The sequence below is a fragment of the Lissotriton helveticus genome, chromosome 10 (genome assembly GCF_964261635.1).
Source record: "Lissotriton helveticus chromosome 10, aLisHel1.1, whole genome shotgun sequence".
Classification (NCBI taxonomy): Eukaryota; Metazoa; Chordata; class Amphibia; order Caudata; family Salamandridae; genus Lissotriton; species Lissotriton helveticus.
In genome coordinates, this window is record NC_136071.1 from 1,098,173,673 (window position 1) to 1,098,190,932 (window position 17,260).

At 42.9% G+C, this 17,260-nt stretch overlaps 2 protein-coding genes across 15 annotated transcripts in view; one reads left to right on the forward strand and one right to left on the reverse strand.

Annotated features, from left to right (window-relative positions):
• LOC144785288 (uncharacterized) overlaps positions 1–17,260 on the forward strand; it is an 850,769-nt gene that overhangs the window by 223,544 nt on the left and 609,965 nt on the right. The window lies entirely within an intron of this gene.
• DGKK (diacylglycerol kinase kappa) overlaps positions 1–17,260 on the reverse strand; it is a 556,369-nt gene that overhangs the window by 91,499 nt on the left and 447,610 nt on the right. For all 14 annotated transcript variants that reach the window (XR_013601700.1, XR_013601701.1, XR_013601702.1 and 11 more), the window contains exon 9: positions 8,296–8,458. Coding sequence is in view for 11 of the 14 variants with exons in the window: in XM_078663836.1 (XP_078519962.1) it covers positions 8,296–8,458 (163 nt within the window). In the remaining 3 variants the exon portion in view is untranslated. The remainder of the gene's footprint in view (positions 1–8,295; positions 8,459–17,260) is intronic.

Consider the following 17,260-nt stretch of genomic DNA (forward strand, 5'->3'; position numbering starts at 1 on the left):
CTGGTACGATTCGTACTTCGTCGTACGTACGGCGGACGTTGCAGGGTACGATTCATACAGGAAAAATGCTCCGAACGGCTATTCGGAGCGGTTTTTACCGGATCGGAATCAACCCCCTTGTGTTGAGGGAGGGTGGCAAGCTAAACCCAGTATAAGAACTGTATTTTTGGTCCATTTATCATAAAAATAGTGCTGAAAATTGCAACAAAATACACCAATTTTTTAAAATGTTCTCTGGGAGAGAACCTCTTGGATCCCCCTCAAAAACGTCGACCTCGCTCGCTTCGCTCGCTCGTGGTATAATTCATGTATTGATCCTACATCTCGCCAATTTCGAACGCCACCAGCCACCACTACTGGAGACCCAGCTTGGGCTGGCAAGTGAGATGTGCATATAGTTTGCATTCCAGACAGCATGAGGGCCCGCTGAGTTTTACGTATGTCTAAGGTTGATAAAATGAATATGGTTGAGTTGGGTTTTTTGCAATGCCTGAGCTGCGAACCGGCAACTCTGTGGCAGTGGTTGCTGTAAAAATATTCATACGCTGACCAAGCATGTGCTCCAGGCAAAATATACTTTTGCTGCTTAAGTCCTCAGAGTCCTCTATGAAGAAGACCATTTTCTTGGCCTTTCCTTATACTTTTATGCCTCATAATGATGGCGCCCTAATGCACCTTACAAAAACGTGTGTCCAGTAAACAGGGCAACATTATAACTATAATTATACTCGTAAGGTTGCTACATGCACGATGCCCCGTAGATTTTCTGCATGGAAAATGCATTGAAAGAGAAACTAAATATACCTCCCTGAAAGTGGCCCGCGTAACTTATTATGCTGGGTAAGCGTTTCCTGCTGGAAAGCTACTATTGCAGTTAAGAAAGTATTTGGCGTCACCGTGTGGCTCTTTAATATAGCCCCCCTTCATACATTTTCATAGTTCCACTGCCACACGGGAGCTTGCACCACTGTACAATGTCGTTCGAATCAATAGCTGGAATTACAGATAACAGAGCGAATATTAGAGGATACTCTGCAGAAGAAGCCTCGCAAATCTACAAACTCATAAAGGAAACCAAGACTTTTGACACCCAAGGAGGATCAACTGCACAGCAGTTAAAACAACTTGAGTATTTGGCACGACGTGAATTAAATCAACGTCTACATGCGTCCACACTAATTCAATACCATCGTGTGAGGCGGATCCCAAGGGGCTTACGATTAGCAATCAGACCTATGTTATATAGATTAAATAATAATCCGCAATTTATGGACAAATGGTTCGAGATTCTGAATAAGTGTTCATTAGATCTTATACTGTTATTGGTAGAAGAACTGGCCAAAACAATCTCTGATCTGGAGGAGGAAATTTTCAACATCAAGAATGAATTGTCTAAAAGAATAGAAGTTGAACCATGGAGCAAATTCCTTGAGGAACTAGAGATTAAACTGGATAAATATGGAAAGGAGCTGCAAGAGACCAAGCTACGCAAATTCAAACGGGACACTATCGACTACAAGTTGAACGAAGCATACACATGGGCTGAGATCTATGTTAAGAGGCGCTATACAACTAGGAAACAACACACAGCGTCATCAGAAGAGAGCGGAGTGTCGGATAGTGACACCAGCGCTACTAGGCAACCCATGAGTAAGCAACAACAGTTCACGTCTAAACAGCAAGAGTCGACACCGAACCAGCAAGACCAGGAAGGGACAGCAACAGGTACGACAGCCTCCACATCCGACTCTTTTTTAGACAAGGACCTTGCACCATCCAAACCTCCGGACGTACCGTCCACAATGAGCGACAGAAGACGCGACGAGGACAAGGCAAAGGAAAAGGAAAAGGAGGTCGAGAAGAAGAAACCAGGCCTAAGGAGCCAGACCAAAGCCTCGTAATTAACATTTCTAATTATCAACTAACAAAAGCAGAAGAAAATTTACTCAACAAAGGCACATCTTTCGTGCATACTTACCACACTAATCTACTTGAGACTGAAATAGCCTTGTATAAATTTATGAGGATCCTGAGACTCAGGCACTTCTTTACAGTGCTTAACCCCATAGAGAATGAGGAGAGTGCCTCCATCAAGTTCAAACCAAAGAGTACCTTCATGGCTCCAGTTTCTCATAAAAGCCTTGATACATTCGAGCTACTTGTCAAAATGGATTTGAATAAAGTTCAATACAAAAAAAGAATCAACAACTTTACAAGAGCGGAATATAGTACTTTACACGCATTGGCCAACAACAAAGAGATCATGATCCAAAAGGCAGATAAAGGTGGAAGCCTTGTGATAATGGATTTGGAATTTTATGTGAGAAAAGGTACAGAGCATGTGCAATGATGCAAACACTTATGCCAAACTGGACGAAGATCCCACTAATGCCATAGCCAAAAATCTTGATGGCCTATTAGACAAATTTGAAGAACTTGGCTGGATAAACATCACAACCAAGCGTTACTTGAGGCAAATATACCCAAGAAGACCTAGGATATATTTTTTGCCGAAAGTGCATAAAGACTTGAAAGACCCCCCATTTAGACCGATAGTTTCGGGATGTGCCTCCATCTTTGAAAATCTGGGCATCTTCATGGATGCACACATGCAGTCCTTCATCAAAAAATGGCCGACCTATTTGGAAGACACTTCAGATTTTTTGCGAAGCCTTTCAACTATTGAGACAACAGACACAGGGAATTGGACTCTCTGTACAATTGATGTCACGGCTCTTTATACATCGATCCCTCACAAAGAAGGCTTAGAAGCAATTGAGTGGGCCTTACTCCTTGATGACAAACCGGATGAGTTGAAATATCTAATCCTGCAGTTGCTAGAATTCTGTTTGTTCAACAGCTACTTTACATGGGAAAGAGAATATTACTTGCAGCTCACTGGGACAGCCATGGGCTTTCCAGGGGCATGCATCTATGCGAACATTTTCATGGCAAAATTCGAGCTTGATTATATCCTGGAAGACAGCACTTGGCAGGCAGGCCTAGTGTACTACAAAAGATACATAGATGATGTCTTCATCATATGGAAGCTACCAGTGCTGGATTTAATCCAAAACATTAAAAGTTTGAATCTTGCTAATCCAAGGATACAATTCACGCACAATATCAGCAAGGAAGCCTTACCGTTTTTGGACGTCTGGGTTGCTCTCGGTGAGAACTCTATCAATACAACCCTTTACAAAAAGCCTACAGATAGGAATACCTCACTTCTGTATGGAAGCTTTCATCCTTCAACTCTTGTCAACAATTTACCGGTCTCACAATTCATGAGAATAAAAAGAATATCTTCTGATAAAACCAGTTGTGATAAGCATATTGAAGAGCAGAAGCAACGTTATCTAGACAGAGGCTATCCTCGCAAACTATTGGATGCACATGTGAACCACATCAAGGCTATCCCAAGGGCAGATCTTTTGAAAAAAAGAGTTAAAACTGAGAACAAAAGAATGGTATTTGTGTCCAAGTATTCCACTGCTTCGAGGGATATAAAACGTATCATCTTGAAACGATGGGAGATCATTCAAGTTGAAAAAGACTTTGGCAACTTATTCAACGAAAGGCCTTTGTTTGCTTACAAGAGAGCTCAGAATCTCAAAGAACTGCTCAACAAACCAGGCCACCATATGGATACCCCTCAACAACCTGAAGTGTTTAAAGGAACTACTCGCTGTTATAATTGTAAAAATTGCAACAACATAATACCGGGGAACGTTCTATTACATCCACGCACAGGCGAAAAAATCCAGTTGAGGCACAACACCACTTGCAATTCTGAATTTGTTGTATATTCAATTAAATGCCCATGTGGCCTTCTATACGTTGGCAAAACTGAGCGCAAACTGAAATTGCGACTGTCGGAACACAAGAGTCGCATAAGGAATAAGAACTACACATCGCCACTCGCAAAACATTGGTGGGAAGCTGGCCATACTATCGCTCAACTAAGATTCCAGGTGATTGAACTACTTCCACAACGTTTGGGCATGGATAATTCAAAGATTTTACTTCAGAAAGAGGCCTTCTGGATCCGTAAACTACAAACATTGACCCCTTTTGGGCTTAATGACAAGCTGGACATGGCATGTTTCCTTTAGAGCACACTCACTAAGCACCCTAGGGTAACCCCCACACGTTGGCGCACACCTACTATCATAACATGGCTAGTACTACAGATGACTAATATCTCTACATATGATTGTCATTTTTATCCGAATGGTGACGTTTAGCTTGTAAATAGGTAGGAATTGGATGAGAAAAAAAATGCCCTTCTTTTGTCGTGTTCATTCTGTTATTTTTCCTTTTTCTTATCTTTTTCCTTTTTTCCTGTAGTTTACACTCCTTCTAATTAGTTTCGGCAAAAATACCACTCTAAAATGGCCGACACATTTTGTTCGTAGTCCTACTTCTTAGTTTAGAGTTTTTCTAAATAACTAAGTAATAATACCATTTTAAAATGGCTGACACATTTTGCTCATAGTCTTATTTCTATGTTGGTGGCTCAGACAAACAGAGTAAATGGATTTAAGAAACACCCGCGTTTTTTTAGGCATATGCAGAATTGAGCAGATTCTGGCTTGCACCCCGGCGAAATATCGGTAAGGGATAGAAACTCATTTTTTCGTTTTTGGTTACTAAAACGAGTGCGTAGCAGATACAAGTAACACTCGTTCTCTCTTTATGTAGAGTGGACTCGTGAGCCTTATATTACAAAGCGGGACCGGCAATACTAATCTCCCCGCAGGTAAGCAAATGTGCTTGCTTAAAACGCCTAGAACGGCAGACAGCCTCTAGCGATATACTTAGTTCCAATTTTTGATATTATTGTTTTTTAGGCAACCCCGGTGACAAGATAGTCCGTCTGGGGGTTTGAACAAATACTTACCCCACAGGTAAAAGCACGCATTGCCTATTTTATTTTTATGTTACTTTAGTATTATTGACCCATATACTTATGGTTGTCCATTCGCGTTTTTTCAGATTGGGCATAGCTTTCTACATTCAGGTGAGCTCTTATAAATTCACTCGATGAATGGCATTTTTTAGACTGTCAGTTAATCATTTATAAATACACAATTTCACTCGTTTTTCCATAGAACTCTAAAAGAGAACTTCGCGCTCTGTCAACTTTTTGGCAACGCGAAACGCATCAACCATTAGGTGAGCCAAAAAACGCAAGTTCCAGTTTACGCAAAAAAGTTTTTCCTCCCTTGGCAACAAAAGTAATACGGTCTCCTTTTCTTCCTTTTTCTTTTCTTTTTTCTTATACAGACCCCTGACGAAGGGGCAGGGCCCCGAAATGCATTGGGTTTTTGTTATGTTTTGATTATGTTCTTACAGTTTCATTGATTGAACTAATGATGCTTTAATGTTCTGATTCATTGATGGAAATGATGAGTTTGCAATATACAATGACTTTAAAAAAATGAACTTTGGATGAAACATATGTGATAAAACATTACAGTTTGTTTAAAAGGAGTATTTATTTCATTGTGCGTGTTTGGAGTCCTGGTGGCCTTTTGGCACCAGGCCATATACAGTTATTTTTCACAGTGTGCAGGCACTAATCCCGACACAGCACATATACCGGTTCAATTTGATTAAATCGAATATTTCGAGTGCAGCCCCCCTTCATACATGCTCTTTAATATATGACATTTACGGCTCAACATTTTATTGTAATTTTCGTTTTAGTTTTGGATCCAGATCAGGCATATGTGAGTAATGGACACCTGGACTGAAAATCAAACTGATTCGAATCCTATCTTAGAAATTGACATTTCTTTCTGGAGCAGATTTACAGTCGCAGATGCAGTCTTCTACCAGAATCAACACTAACTCATCTTGGAAAGCAAGACTTTGCTTCACATTTAATGTTGATTCCAGGGAACCTACCCTATTTTCAACATGTCCTTCATATAGGAAGAGGATGTGGTGTAATGGTCAGAGCTGCCAACTTGGGAGATGGGGAACCATGTTCAAGTCTCGGTGTTGGCTCAACATCCTGTGATTCTGGGCAAATCAATTAATCTTCCTGTGCCTATGGGCAGCATCTAGAACCCTTCATAGGTGATTAGCGGCACTATACAAATCCAAGTATTATTATTATATGAAATCATAATGAGGCTCTGTAAATTAAATAGGCTCGCTTCTTATTCATTTCTGTGAAATATTCAGCCTGCTGGCACAACCTAATTCAACCGGGTTCCTGTGCAATAATCGCGCTGCTCAGCCTCAATTCCATCACAGGTCATTAGGAGGCCTTTGTGTTATCACTTATCAACCTATTGCCCTAAATGTGTTTAATTTTGTGTGCAATATTTCCTGTTGTTCTAAGATGCGTTTGCCCTGATGAAAGTTCGTTAGTGCTTCTAATGAGGGTTGAAACATGTCAAAACTCTAGCAGGCATTCTAAGACTGTTAGCCAATGCTGCACAGTATGCAATTTGAGAGGTTTGAATGTCTTAATTTTCTCTCTGTCTTTTTGTGAAATCTGCATATAGAGTTTAGTTCTTTCAAGCCACAGGACCCGAAACTTGGTCGCCGAGTCTTTGTTCAAATTGTACATTTACTTGATACTTGTGCTTGTCATGAAAAATTAAGCATACCCCTATAGAAAATTCTGGAAATCACTGATGTTGTTACCATATTGATTTATTGATTCATTATTTATTTAGATATTTTGTAAGTCATTTCTACTAGTTATTCGAGTAATTCAGAGAGCTGATACAGGATAAATATTTAAAGCAGGAGGAAGGAGATTTAAGTCCAACTGGATGCGTTAATAACTCTGTTTAGTGCTCATTTGTGGCACCTAATTCTGAACATTGCTCAGTTTAAGTCAGTGATTCCCAAACTGTGGGTTGCAACCCATTGGTCGGTCGCCAGCTGATTTGTAGTGAGTCGCGAAAGAATGAACAGTATGTCTTTAGATTTTGTGCTTATCTTTAACATTTGGTGCATCAAAGACAGCTCAAATTACAGCCTATATGTCTTCAGACAAATTGCTACTTAAGGGATTGGTATTTACTTTCTCTGACTGCAAAGTGAGAAGAGTTTTTAAAGTGAATTATGAGACAATCTTGCTGAAGCACAGGAAAGTGTGATGTTCTGTATTTGCAACACACAACAAAATGTAGATTCCTGTAAATGAACTGTATTAATTCGGCTGTTAGGAAACCCAAAAATCAAGAATATATATTTTTTGCAATTCTGAAGTGTGCTGAAACAGAGATTTTAACAAACAAAATCATGACACTTTACTTGGATATGCACACATAATAAATATTCACAAAAAGCTAATTTCCACAGATTATTACATGTGAGCTGTATAGTTTTATCAATAAAACTGTGTCCGTGCAGTTAGTGACCACTTCAGTAGAAAATGTGCTGTCTGTAAATGACAGTGCACTACTACACAATGGTTTAGTTACACTCAAAAAAATCCCTCCTCATGTCTATTACAGCTAGGTGGGTTACGAAAGTTTGTAGTTCCAAAAAGTGGGTCGTGGTTCTGAAAAGTTTAGGAACCTTTGGTTCAAGGCAAGACGAAATTGAAAAGTTTTCTAACATGCTTGTGATCAGGTTCAGATCTTGCATTACAATTGAGAGTGTTCCACAGTCTGAGTTTTTGAATATCCAGGCGCGGTCACTATGTTTCATCCTCTTGAAGGGGTGTATGGAGATTCCTGGCACATGCAATCTAAAGTGCCAGTTGCATTAGATATTCTGGGGATTTGCACACCATTTACAGTGTGGTGGGGATCTTGACTGTTATCCTTATGTCCCAAGTCATCTCTCAAGGAAGGTCTGATGTGGTTGTACTTGCAGGAAGTTGCCCACATCCTGTCTGATTTGCAGTCTGTGAAATCTGGCATTGAGATTCTTGGGGAGACCTCTGAAAGTGGCCTTATCCATGTGTGCCAAACCCAAAGATCTTGCAGCTTTCACTCACTGAAAGGTTTGGAGTGGGTCAAGATTTATTGAAACGTCATGAGATAAAGTAACTAAAATGAAATAAGCCAATTCCATAAAATAATGGATAATCAATACATTAAGAACATAACATCAGCAAATAGCAATAATATTATACAGGAAAAGTAATGGAATGTTAATTAACTGCTTTATCATACTTTTGTTATTAATATTTGAGGTATGTATGGATCAAAAATTGACAAAGCCCTCCTAGAAGCCACCACCCTTTCAGCATGATGGTGACCCTCCTTCCCCCACAGTAGTATCTGTTCTGTGAAATGCGCTACCACACACTCTACGTACCCAAGGTGTGGCCCTCCGTTCATGAGGTCGAAGACTTGTGCCGGGTTCAGGAACTGCTTAAACTTTCTCAGGAACTTCACTCCTTGGTTATCTCCGCTCTTGGAGTTTACGAAGACCAGGAGAGGGCTGGAGCAGGATGGTGGGCAAGTGGCCTTCCAGAACCCTGGTGGGAGACAAAAACAAAGAATGAGTGGAAACAAAAAACACAGTGATCCATGCTCCTTGGACCTGAAGATCCAGCCTCACAGGTGGGCACAGAACTAGGAACAAGGCCATTCATTTACCTGGTGTATGTGGGTTGAAGATCAAAATGCTTAAAATGCCAGCATTAGAAACCATTAGTGTACAGTTACAATTAATATCCATGAACGAGGGAACATGTACCTTCACCGATGTCCTTACTGGTTTGGGGACAGTCTTTGGTGGTCAGAGATCCCTCTGCAAGTAAAAAGACCATTCTAGTGCCACACCAAGGACATGCCTATATGAATGTGGAACAAAAAGATGCTCTTCATTGCCTGTACTGTACTCAACGGAGAGCTATGTTTAGGGTCTGGGACAGAATTAACACAATCTGGCAATTCTGAAGGATCCAGACGAATGGACAGTCCTTCTCCTACCAAAGCTGCACTTTTTTGCACCATGAGCACACAACAGTATTTAATGCACAGTATCTATTGGAAGGAGCAGTAGGAAGCAATTGTGCTGATATGAACAGCTTTCACACTTTTCTGCTTTTAGCACTTTGAAGTGGCCATGAGATGACTCACCCAAGTCACACTTTGGACACCTCTCTGTGTTTCTTATATATATATTTTTTTTTCCCGGAGTTTTATATAGCGCGAACTAGAACCGAACCGAATCAGTTATCAGAGCGCTTTACATAGCACCAGTTACGTTACATGAGGACACACTTTCATTTTTTAGGCACGGGGAGATTAAGTGATTTGCCCAGAATCACAGGGGGTTTTTGGCGTCGTTACCGAGACTCGAACCCAGATCCCCAGATCCCCAGGTCCGAGGTCGAGCGTCTTAGCCGTTAGGCCAACCCCTCTCCCCAAATATGTTTTCACTCTCCGTCCCAGAGTGCATGGAATGTTCCTCGCCCGGTTTGAGAATCCTGGCTTCATCTAGATCCGATTAAAGATTTTACAGGTGAAGGTGACTAGGTTCCACATTGGATTACAGCTTTCTATGGAGCTTTCAGACCCCTGAGAGTGGGTGATGCTCCCATCTCACGCCCTTTCTCTTAGCCCTGTAGATTCTTTATCAGGAGATTTCTGTGCGCTGTGTTCAGGGCCGGACTGGCCGTAGCGGGCCCCGGGCGTTTCCCGGGGGGCCACCAGTGTGGGTGCCGTTTTTAGACCCCTGAGGGCCGTTTTTGTTAACAGGGGCTGGTTTTGCAAGGTTGGCCGACCTGTTTGCCAGGGCTGGTTTCGGTTCCCAGACCAGCCCTGGCTGTGTTTAATGTATGTATGTATGTATGGATTTATATAGCGCTTATAACCCAGGGGTCTCTAAGCGCTTTGCCTTGGGAACCCATCCTGGCTTTTCCCTGTGAGATAGCCCCTACAGGGCATCCCCAAGGTGAAAGCCAGGCATCCCGCCGCGGGGGGCCGTTGTGGAGATTAAGCAAGCTTAATGCCCAGAGTTGCAGAGTGTGAACCCATGATTAGGTCAGGCACCGAAGCGAGAATTATCGAGTCCGTGGACATTCGAGCTCGAGACCCTGCCGCATCGGGAATTGAACCCTGGTCCCGGGTCTGACCTCTGCTTCAGGGTCTGCCTGCTCTAACCAGTGAGCCACACTTCTCCACTTCTCTTCTCTGGTTTCAACAGTCTGCGGGGCCTCCTCGACTGTCAACACCTTGGCCTAACCAAGCCCTCCTCCAGGACGGATGTATGTCAGTACAACGCGATCTTTTAGATCGCGGTACTTGACAACGTTGACATTACAACGCAAGTCGTTACAACGACTTGCGTTGGAGGGCGCGGATTGTGGAATATTATCATTTTATATTCCAACATCAGTCCACGTAACAGTAGGGAAGGTGTTGGAATATAAAATTACAATATTCCTTAACAAACAGCGCCATCCCGCGCAAGTCGTAGTAACGACTTGCGTTGTAATGGCAGCGTTGTTAAGGTAGTGCGGTGTAAACACCGCGTTGTAAACGATGTTCCCCTCCAGGACTCAGGGGCAGTGAGGACTGTCAGCAACTAAAGTGGCTTTTCTAGCATTTGACAAATAACCTCTTTGCACCAACTCTTTTGAGAAGACTTAGTGCTGCCAGCTTAAGCTCGACTCAAACAATGACTTGCTGAGTTTTGTCTCAACCCAAACATGCTGAGCAGCTACTCTTTCTGTCCCACACTACTGTTAATTAATGAATGTACATGATGCACTTTTCTAGTGCTGCATATCGTGGAAAAGCTTCAGCGAGCAGGCCTCACGATGAATTCAAGAAGGATGGACCTGCATTGGGGGCATATTTATAAGAAAGTCACGCAGCGCAGCAAATCACCTTTGCTGTGCTTCGCTTCATGACAGGAAAGGGATTGGTGTCAGTACAACGCGGATTTTTACATCGCATTCCGTTACAACGGAATTTTTACAACGCAGGATCCATTACATCGGATGCCATTACAACGCATGGCATTACATAGCAGATGGTATTACAACGCATGGCATTACATCGTAAGTATAGGTAAGTATACCTTTTTTTTAAAATGTTATTAAGTTAATTTAATTAATTTAATTTAATTTAATTAATTTAAATAAAATACATTTTAAAAAAGCCATTAATTTAATTTAATAAAATAATATCTATTTAATAAATGTAATTTTAATAAAGAATGGGAATAATTTAATTTAATTAAAATAATAAAATTAACTTAATGTACATATTTTTATAATTGATATTAAATTAAATTAATTGAAATAATGTATTTAATTTAATTAATTTAATTTAAAAATGTAATTAATGAAATAAAATTAATTTAATTTATTAAATATATTTTAATTAATTTAAAAATGGTAAATATAATTTAATTAACCCAAAACACAAACCCCTGTACCCCAAAACCCAAACCCTGCCCTAAAACCTAAAAACACCCCTGTACCCCGAAACCCAAACCCTGCCCTAATACCTAAAAACACCCCTGTACCCCAAAACCCAAACCCTGCCCTAAAACCTAAAAACACCCCTGTACCCCAAAACCCAAACCCTGCCCTAAAACCTAAAAACACCCCTGTACCCCAAAACCCAAACCCTGCCCTAAAACCTAAAAACACCCCTGTACCCCAAAACCCAAACCCTGCCCTAAAACCTAAAAACACCCCTGTACCCCAAAACCCAAACCTTGCCCTAAAACCTAAAAACACCCCTGTACCCCAAAACCCAAACCCTGCCCTAAAACCTAAAAACACCCCTGTACCCCAAAACCCAAACCCTGCCCTAAAACCTAAAAACACCCCTGTACCCCAAAACCCAAACCCTGCCCTAAAACCTAAAAACACCCCTGTACCCCAAAACCCAAACCCTGCCCTAAAACCTAAAAACACCCCTGTACCCCAAAACCCAAACCCTGCCCTAAAACCTAAAAACACCCCTGTACCCCAAAACCCAAACCCTGCCCTAAAACCTAAAAATACCCAAACACCCCAAAACATATACCTCAGTACCCCAAAACATATACTCCTATACTCATACTTATTTAAAAAATTACTTAAATTAATAAATTTAATTTATAATATTTAAAAACATAAATAAATATTTTTATTTATTTTTATTTATAATTAATAATAATTAAATCAATTATATAATATTAAATAAAATTTAAAAAAATTATATACTTACCAATACTTACGATGTAATGGTATGCGTTGTAATACCATCTGCTATGTAATGCCATGCGTTGTAATGGCATCCGATGTAATGGATCCTGCGTTGTAATAGCTGCGTTGTAACAGCATTACGACGTAAAAGTTGCGTTGTAAGTGATACATACCCAGGAAAGGGGTAGAAATGTACCTTGTTAAAAAAATATAGCACATTCCTGCCTTTGTCCCTGCACTGGTGCTGTTGTGGCTGCCTAGTGCCAATGCAGGCACCCCTGCACCAAGGTGCAAGGGTGACAATGTTGCATGCTAGATTGTTTTTGTGCAGGAAGGGGTGCCTTCCTGCACAAAAACAATCTTGAAAGGTATATTCCCTTTATATGTGTGCTGCAGAATGCAGCACATATAGAAAGAAGAAGTAACAAGGAGAAATAAAGATATTTCTCCTCGTTATGCGTCCCCATTCACAGGCCTACCACTTGTGGCAAATTTGGGAATGCGTCAAAATCCATGGAAGTTGCGTGGGAACCCATGCAACACCAATGGAATACCTACCCAGGGCAGAGTAATGCAAAGCAACAATTTGCCCTGCGTTGCATTACTCTGGATTTATGAAGCCACTCAGGGCCACACAAGGGGGCCTTCTGTGGCTTCATAAATCGCATTTTGGGCAGCCGGTGAGCGACGCAACCCGAGCCATACATTTGCCCCTAAAATCATCAACGTTTTCACCTATTCTTCTACCACATGAACAGCCACTTTCCATAACAAATAATCCTGTTTCCCCATCTAGTGGCCAAACTAGAGAATACACCGCACCTTGGGATTAAAGACAGTTTACTATTCATGATATGCTGTGCTTCCTTTCACATACACATTTTCAGATCTCCGACAGGCTTCCAGCTTCACACTGCAAGGTCAGTGGAAAAGATCCTGTAAGGTCACCGTTGAATGAGGCCTGTGTGGCTTCCATGGACAGTGCATGTGGCCAGTGAGGGGCGTCGGGAAAAGAGGGGGGGGGGAGCAGGGGTGGTGAGAGTTAGAGGCAAAAGCGGCAAATATGCCACACGACCGCAGTTTCCGGATTTATGGAAATTTGCCATCTGCATTAATAATGAGGCTGCTTACACTGCAAAACCACTAGATGGCGATCGTTGCCATCTTTTATTCTTATTAACATTTAGAAACATGTACATATGACACCGGTCAAAAACAGAAGAAGCGTTCAGAGGGCCCCACATTGCATTGGCCCCAGACCTCACAATACCTTCTGGCAAGCCTACACGTGGTCATAGCAGGGATGCAACACAAGCCCCCGCAGCTCCTGCAGCACGGGGGGGGGGGGGGTAGAATGCCCAGGAACCTCCTAACCCATCCCCATTCATTTCCGGCCAATGATTAAAGGATTATCTGTGAGATAAGAGGTACTAAGGGGGCCCTCTTCACATTCTGTGGGTGGGTGAGGGTCATTTTACATTACGCCACTGGTCCACGGTACAAAGCCTTTAGAAGCTATCAGGGGTGGCTCCTCCATATGGGCGGAGGAGCGTTGCGTCACTGCTGTCTCGCAGTTCGAGAAGCAGAAACATAATACCATTTTATATTTCTGCTTCTCATACTGCGAGAAAGCAGAAGAAGGGGTTGGTTGGGGCGGTCGGTGGGCGGTCCTGCAACAGGGCAGGGTAGGAGTGGCTAGCCCAATGTTGCGGGTCCTGACTGTTTGATCAGCCCTGTTGAGCCGACCAAACCAGTCAGGCGCACTCTCCATTTTCTCCATATAGGTTTCATGAAGCCTGCATGGAGAAAATGGCCTCCCCATAGACACCTGTGTGGTCGGCGTTCCAGCCAATCACAACACTGCCATTGTGATTGGCTTAGGGGAGGGTAGAGAGGCTGCCTGCTTCCTGTTCCTGCGGAGGCAGGAAAGCAGGAGCAGGCACCGGAGCCGGAGCCTTAAAGTGCTGGACCCGGTAAATGTATGTTTTTTAATGATTATTTAACCCAGACTCCCTGCACGACCACTCGCCCGTAGCCTCCCCCCGCGCCCACCCGTGGGCAATGCTGGCTGTGACTGGTAGCTATAGCGGAGACACAGACAGGAACTCAACACTTTCATGAGTGGCAAGAACCATGAAATGTATGCCAGGAGAATTTTTTCCCTGGCTTAGTCGGTTCTTGACTGCTAAAACAACTGAAATGTATGTAAAACTAACTAATTGAACTGCAACTACCATAATGCCTTAGCAGGGCTGGTGCAACATGTTCAGTTTGCGAACCACACCATGTAGATGTGATTTTAACACAGACTTTATCAAACCTAGACCATTCCTAGCCACTACTTGTCACCTCATCAACTATGGATGCTACTGGACTAGCCAAACCCCGTTGCTCCTGGAGGGAAAACCACTGCCCGATTGTCAGCCCATCAGCATGAAATAAAGGGATTTGCAAAATAATGAGAGTTGGTGCCCAAAACTCTGCACAGAAGTCTGCAACCAATGCTATTAAATGTTCGTGCGCTGAACAGTTTCGGCCCGCATGGCTTGCGGGCGGGTGCGGGGGGTCGCACGGGGTGGAGGGGTGTGGGGTAGGTCACGCGGGGGGTAATTTAATATAATTTTTTTTAACGTAGCTTGAGGCAGTGTTCTGGGTCTTCTCGGCTCCTGCTCTCCTGTCTCTGACAGGAACAGGAAGCAGGCAGCCAGGGTCCCTCCCTTAAGCCAATCACAACGCTGCAGCTTATGGGCTTATGGGATAGGCATGTTGTCCATGGAGGCTCCATAGCAGCCTGCATTGAGAAGGGCAGAGTGCGCATGACTGGTTTGGGTGGCCCGCGATGGCCTACCATACAGTCTTTGCGCAGTCAGGAGTGGGCAAATCACTCCTTCTTTGCCCTGTTCAAAGAGCAGAGCAGAACCCCACCCGCCCACCCACAATGCAAAAACAAACATAAAATGGTAATAACTTTTAGTTATTACCATGTTATGTTTCTTCTTCTCGCACTGTGAAAAAGCAGTGGGGCGACGCTCCTCCGCCATAGAGCCGGAGCTGCCCCTGGGTCTGAATACAAAGGCGTAATCTTAATGTCTGTCTCATGCCTCCGTAATTACTACTAGGCACTCCCTGCACCTTTATGTCACTCTTGGATTCCTGCCTTCTCCCTTTGTGACTTTTTTTTCCATCTTTGCTTTCCTCCTTCTTTCCTCTTTGGGTGTTTTTTCCCTCACTTACTCTCAATAAATGTCCCGTGAGGAAAAATAAGCGTTGGTCCACCCCCCAAACAAAAAAAACAGTAACCACCAGCTAAAATTAACCACTGGTTTACTACAATGACTATAAATGAGAACTTTTTGCATAGCTAATGATTATCCTGAAAATGTCAAAAAGAACCCTACTGTTGTAAGGTGGGGACTCTTGAGCGTGCTCAAGAGTCCCCACCTTACCACAGTGAGGTTCTTTTTGCCAGTTTACGCCAGCACCTCCCAGACAGCAGGTGAACCTCCTGAGCACCCCGACCCTATGAACTTGAATTACGCTCACTATTACCTTTCGATTACATGTGAGTGCAGCGATGTCTCCTCTTCTATATCCTGAAAATGTGGCATGGATGTCGTCCTTATAAACAAATACTTCTAGGGGCGCTCCACCACTAAGGTGGAGGAACGTTGCCCCACTGCCAGTCAGTGCTGCAAAAAAATAAAAATAAAATGACAATGCAAGGTAATCATCATTTTATTTTTCGTGCTGAGGCAGTTTTGCGGGGCGGGGCTAGGCCAGGCAGCACAGGGGAGAGAAGTGGTGGCGGCCTCTAAGGGCCCATTACTGTTTGGCCGACCGTCTTGAGCCGGTCAAACATTCATGCACACTGTGAATGCTCTCAACCCAAGCTGCATTACAGCCTGTGTGGAGAACATGCCCAGGCTCCCATTCCGTGTCTGAGCACCGATCTATGGCGCTCAGACAAACACAATGCTGCACTGCAGCATTGTGATTGGCTTAGGGAGCCTGGGTGCTTCCTGTTCGCAGATAAGCCACGAAGAGGGCAGAAGTGGCCGTCCGGCAGGTAAGTGGCCTTTTTTTTTTACTCCCCCACTCCCGCCCTCCTACACTACAAGTTCCCGGTAGCAGCCACCCCTAAATACTTCCCTCCCTATTCAGATACTGGTCTCACTTTCAAGCCAGACATTAGAAAACTCTTTCCCTTGGCTTTGCACAAGCTGTATCATCATCGCAAATCCTTTTAAAGTACTTAACAACAAAAAGGTGCAATTTAGAACTATTCACTGAAATGGGCAACGACAAATGACTGGGTAGTCTCCTGTCTAAGCCATGTGATCCCATTTGTTCAGGGAGCCAGAACCGCAGTCTGATATTTAATGGCTGCGGCAAATTGGTTGGCGTGATTTAAAAGGTGTGATTGAGAGCATTTAATCAGTGCTGGTCCCTTTTCGAAGCCAAATGGGGCTCCGGCACGAAGAGCAAGCCGCAGAACTCATCGACTGCCACTGACAATATGCCCAGTCAGTGTCTGACACTCATCAAGGCTAATCAATTTCAACAGGGAGGCAGGAAAACACAGCACAGAGGGCTCCACTGTGAATTCACAAAAGAAATATAATGTCTTTCTTTTGTGCCTCTGGAATAAACTGGCTACTTCCCTCACAGCTCGTGTGTATCTCGACAACACAATAAGAGCAATAAAGGAAGGTGGACAAAGGATACACGCAATAACACATAGAGAAGTGTGAATAAAACCCAACCAAATACCATTTTCTCCTTGGTGAGTTGATGACCACAGTCCCCAGGGACCATGATGTCTACTCTTAACTCGAATTCTCATTAAAATAATTGTTTTTCTCCCTCCCATATCTTTCCATTCCATATGAATAACATTCAAGTCAACACACAAAGCATTCACTGAATTGTCCTCTGGAGAGGTGGGGTCCCCTAGGAGAATGTGCCATTACTAATCATAATCTACACTTTTGCATTGCCCATCCACAATAAGTGGTTCTGTGCCAGAATAACAATGACAAAAATATCGTCTAACATAAAAATCGTGGTCTAATGCATTTACAAAAATATTGCTCCATTGGGTGTAGATTTTCTATTATTAACTCCTCT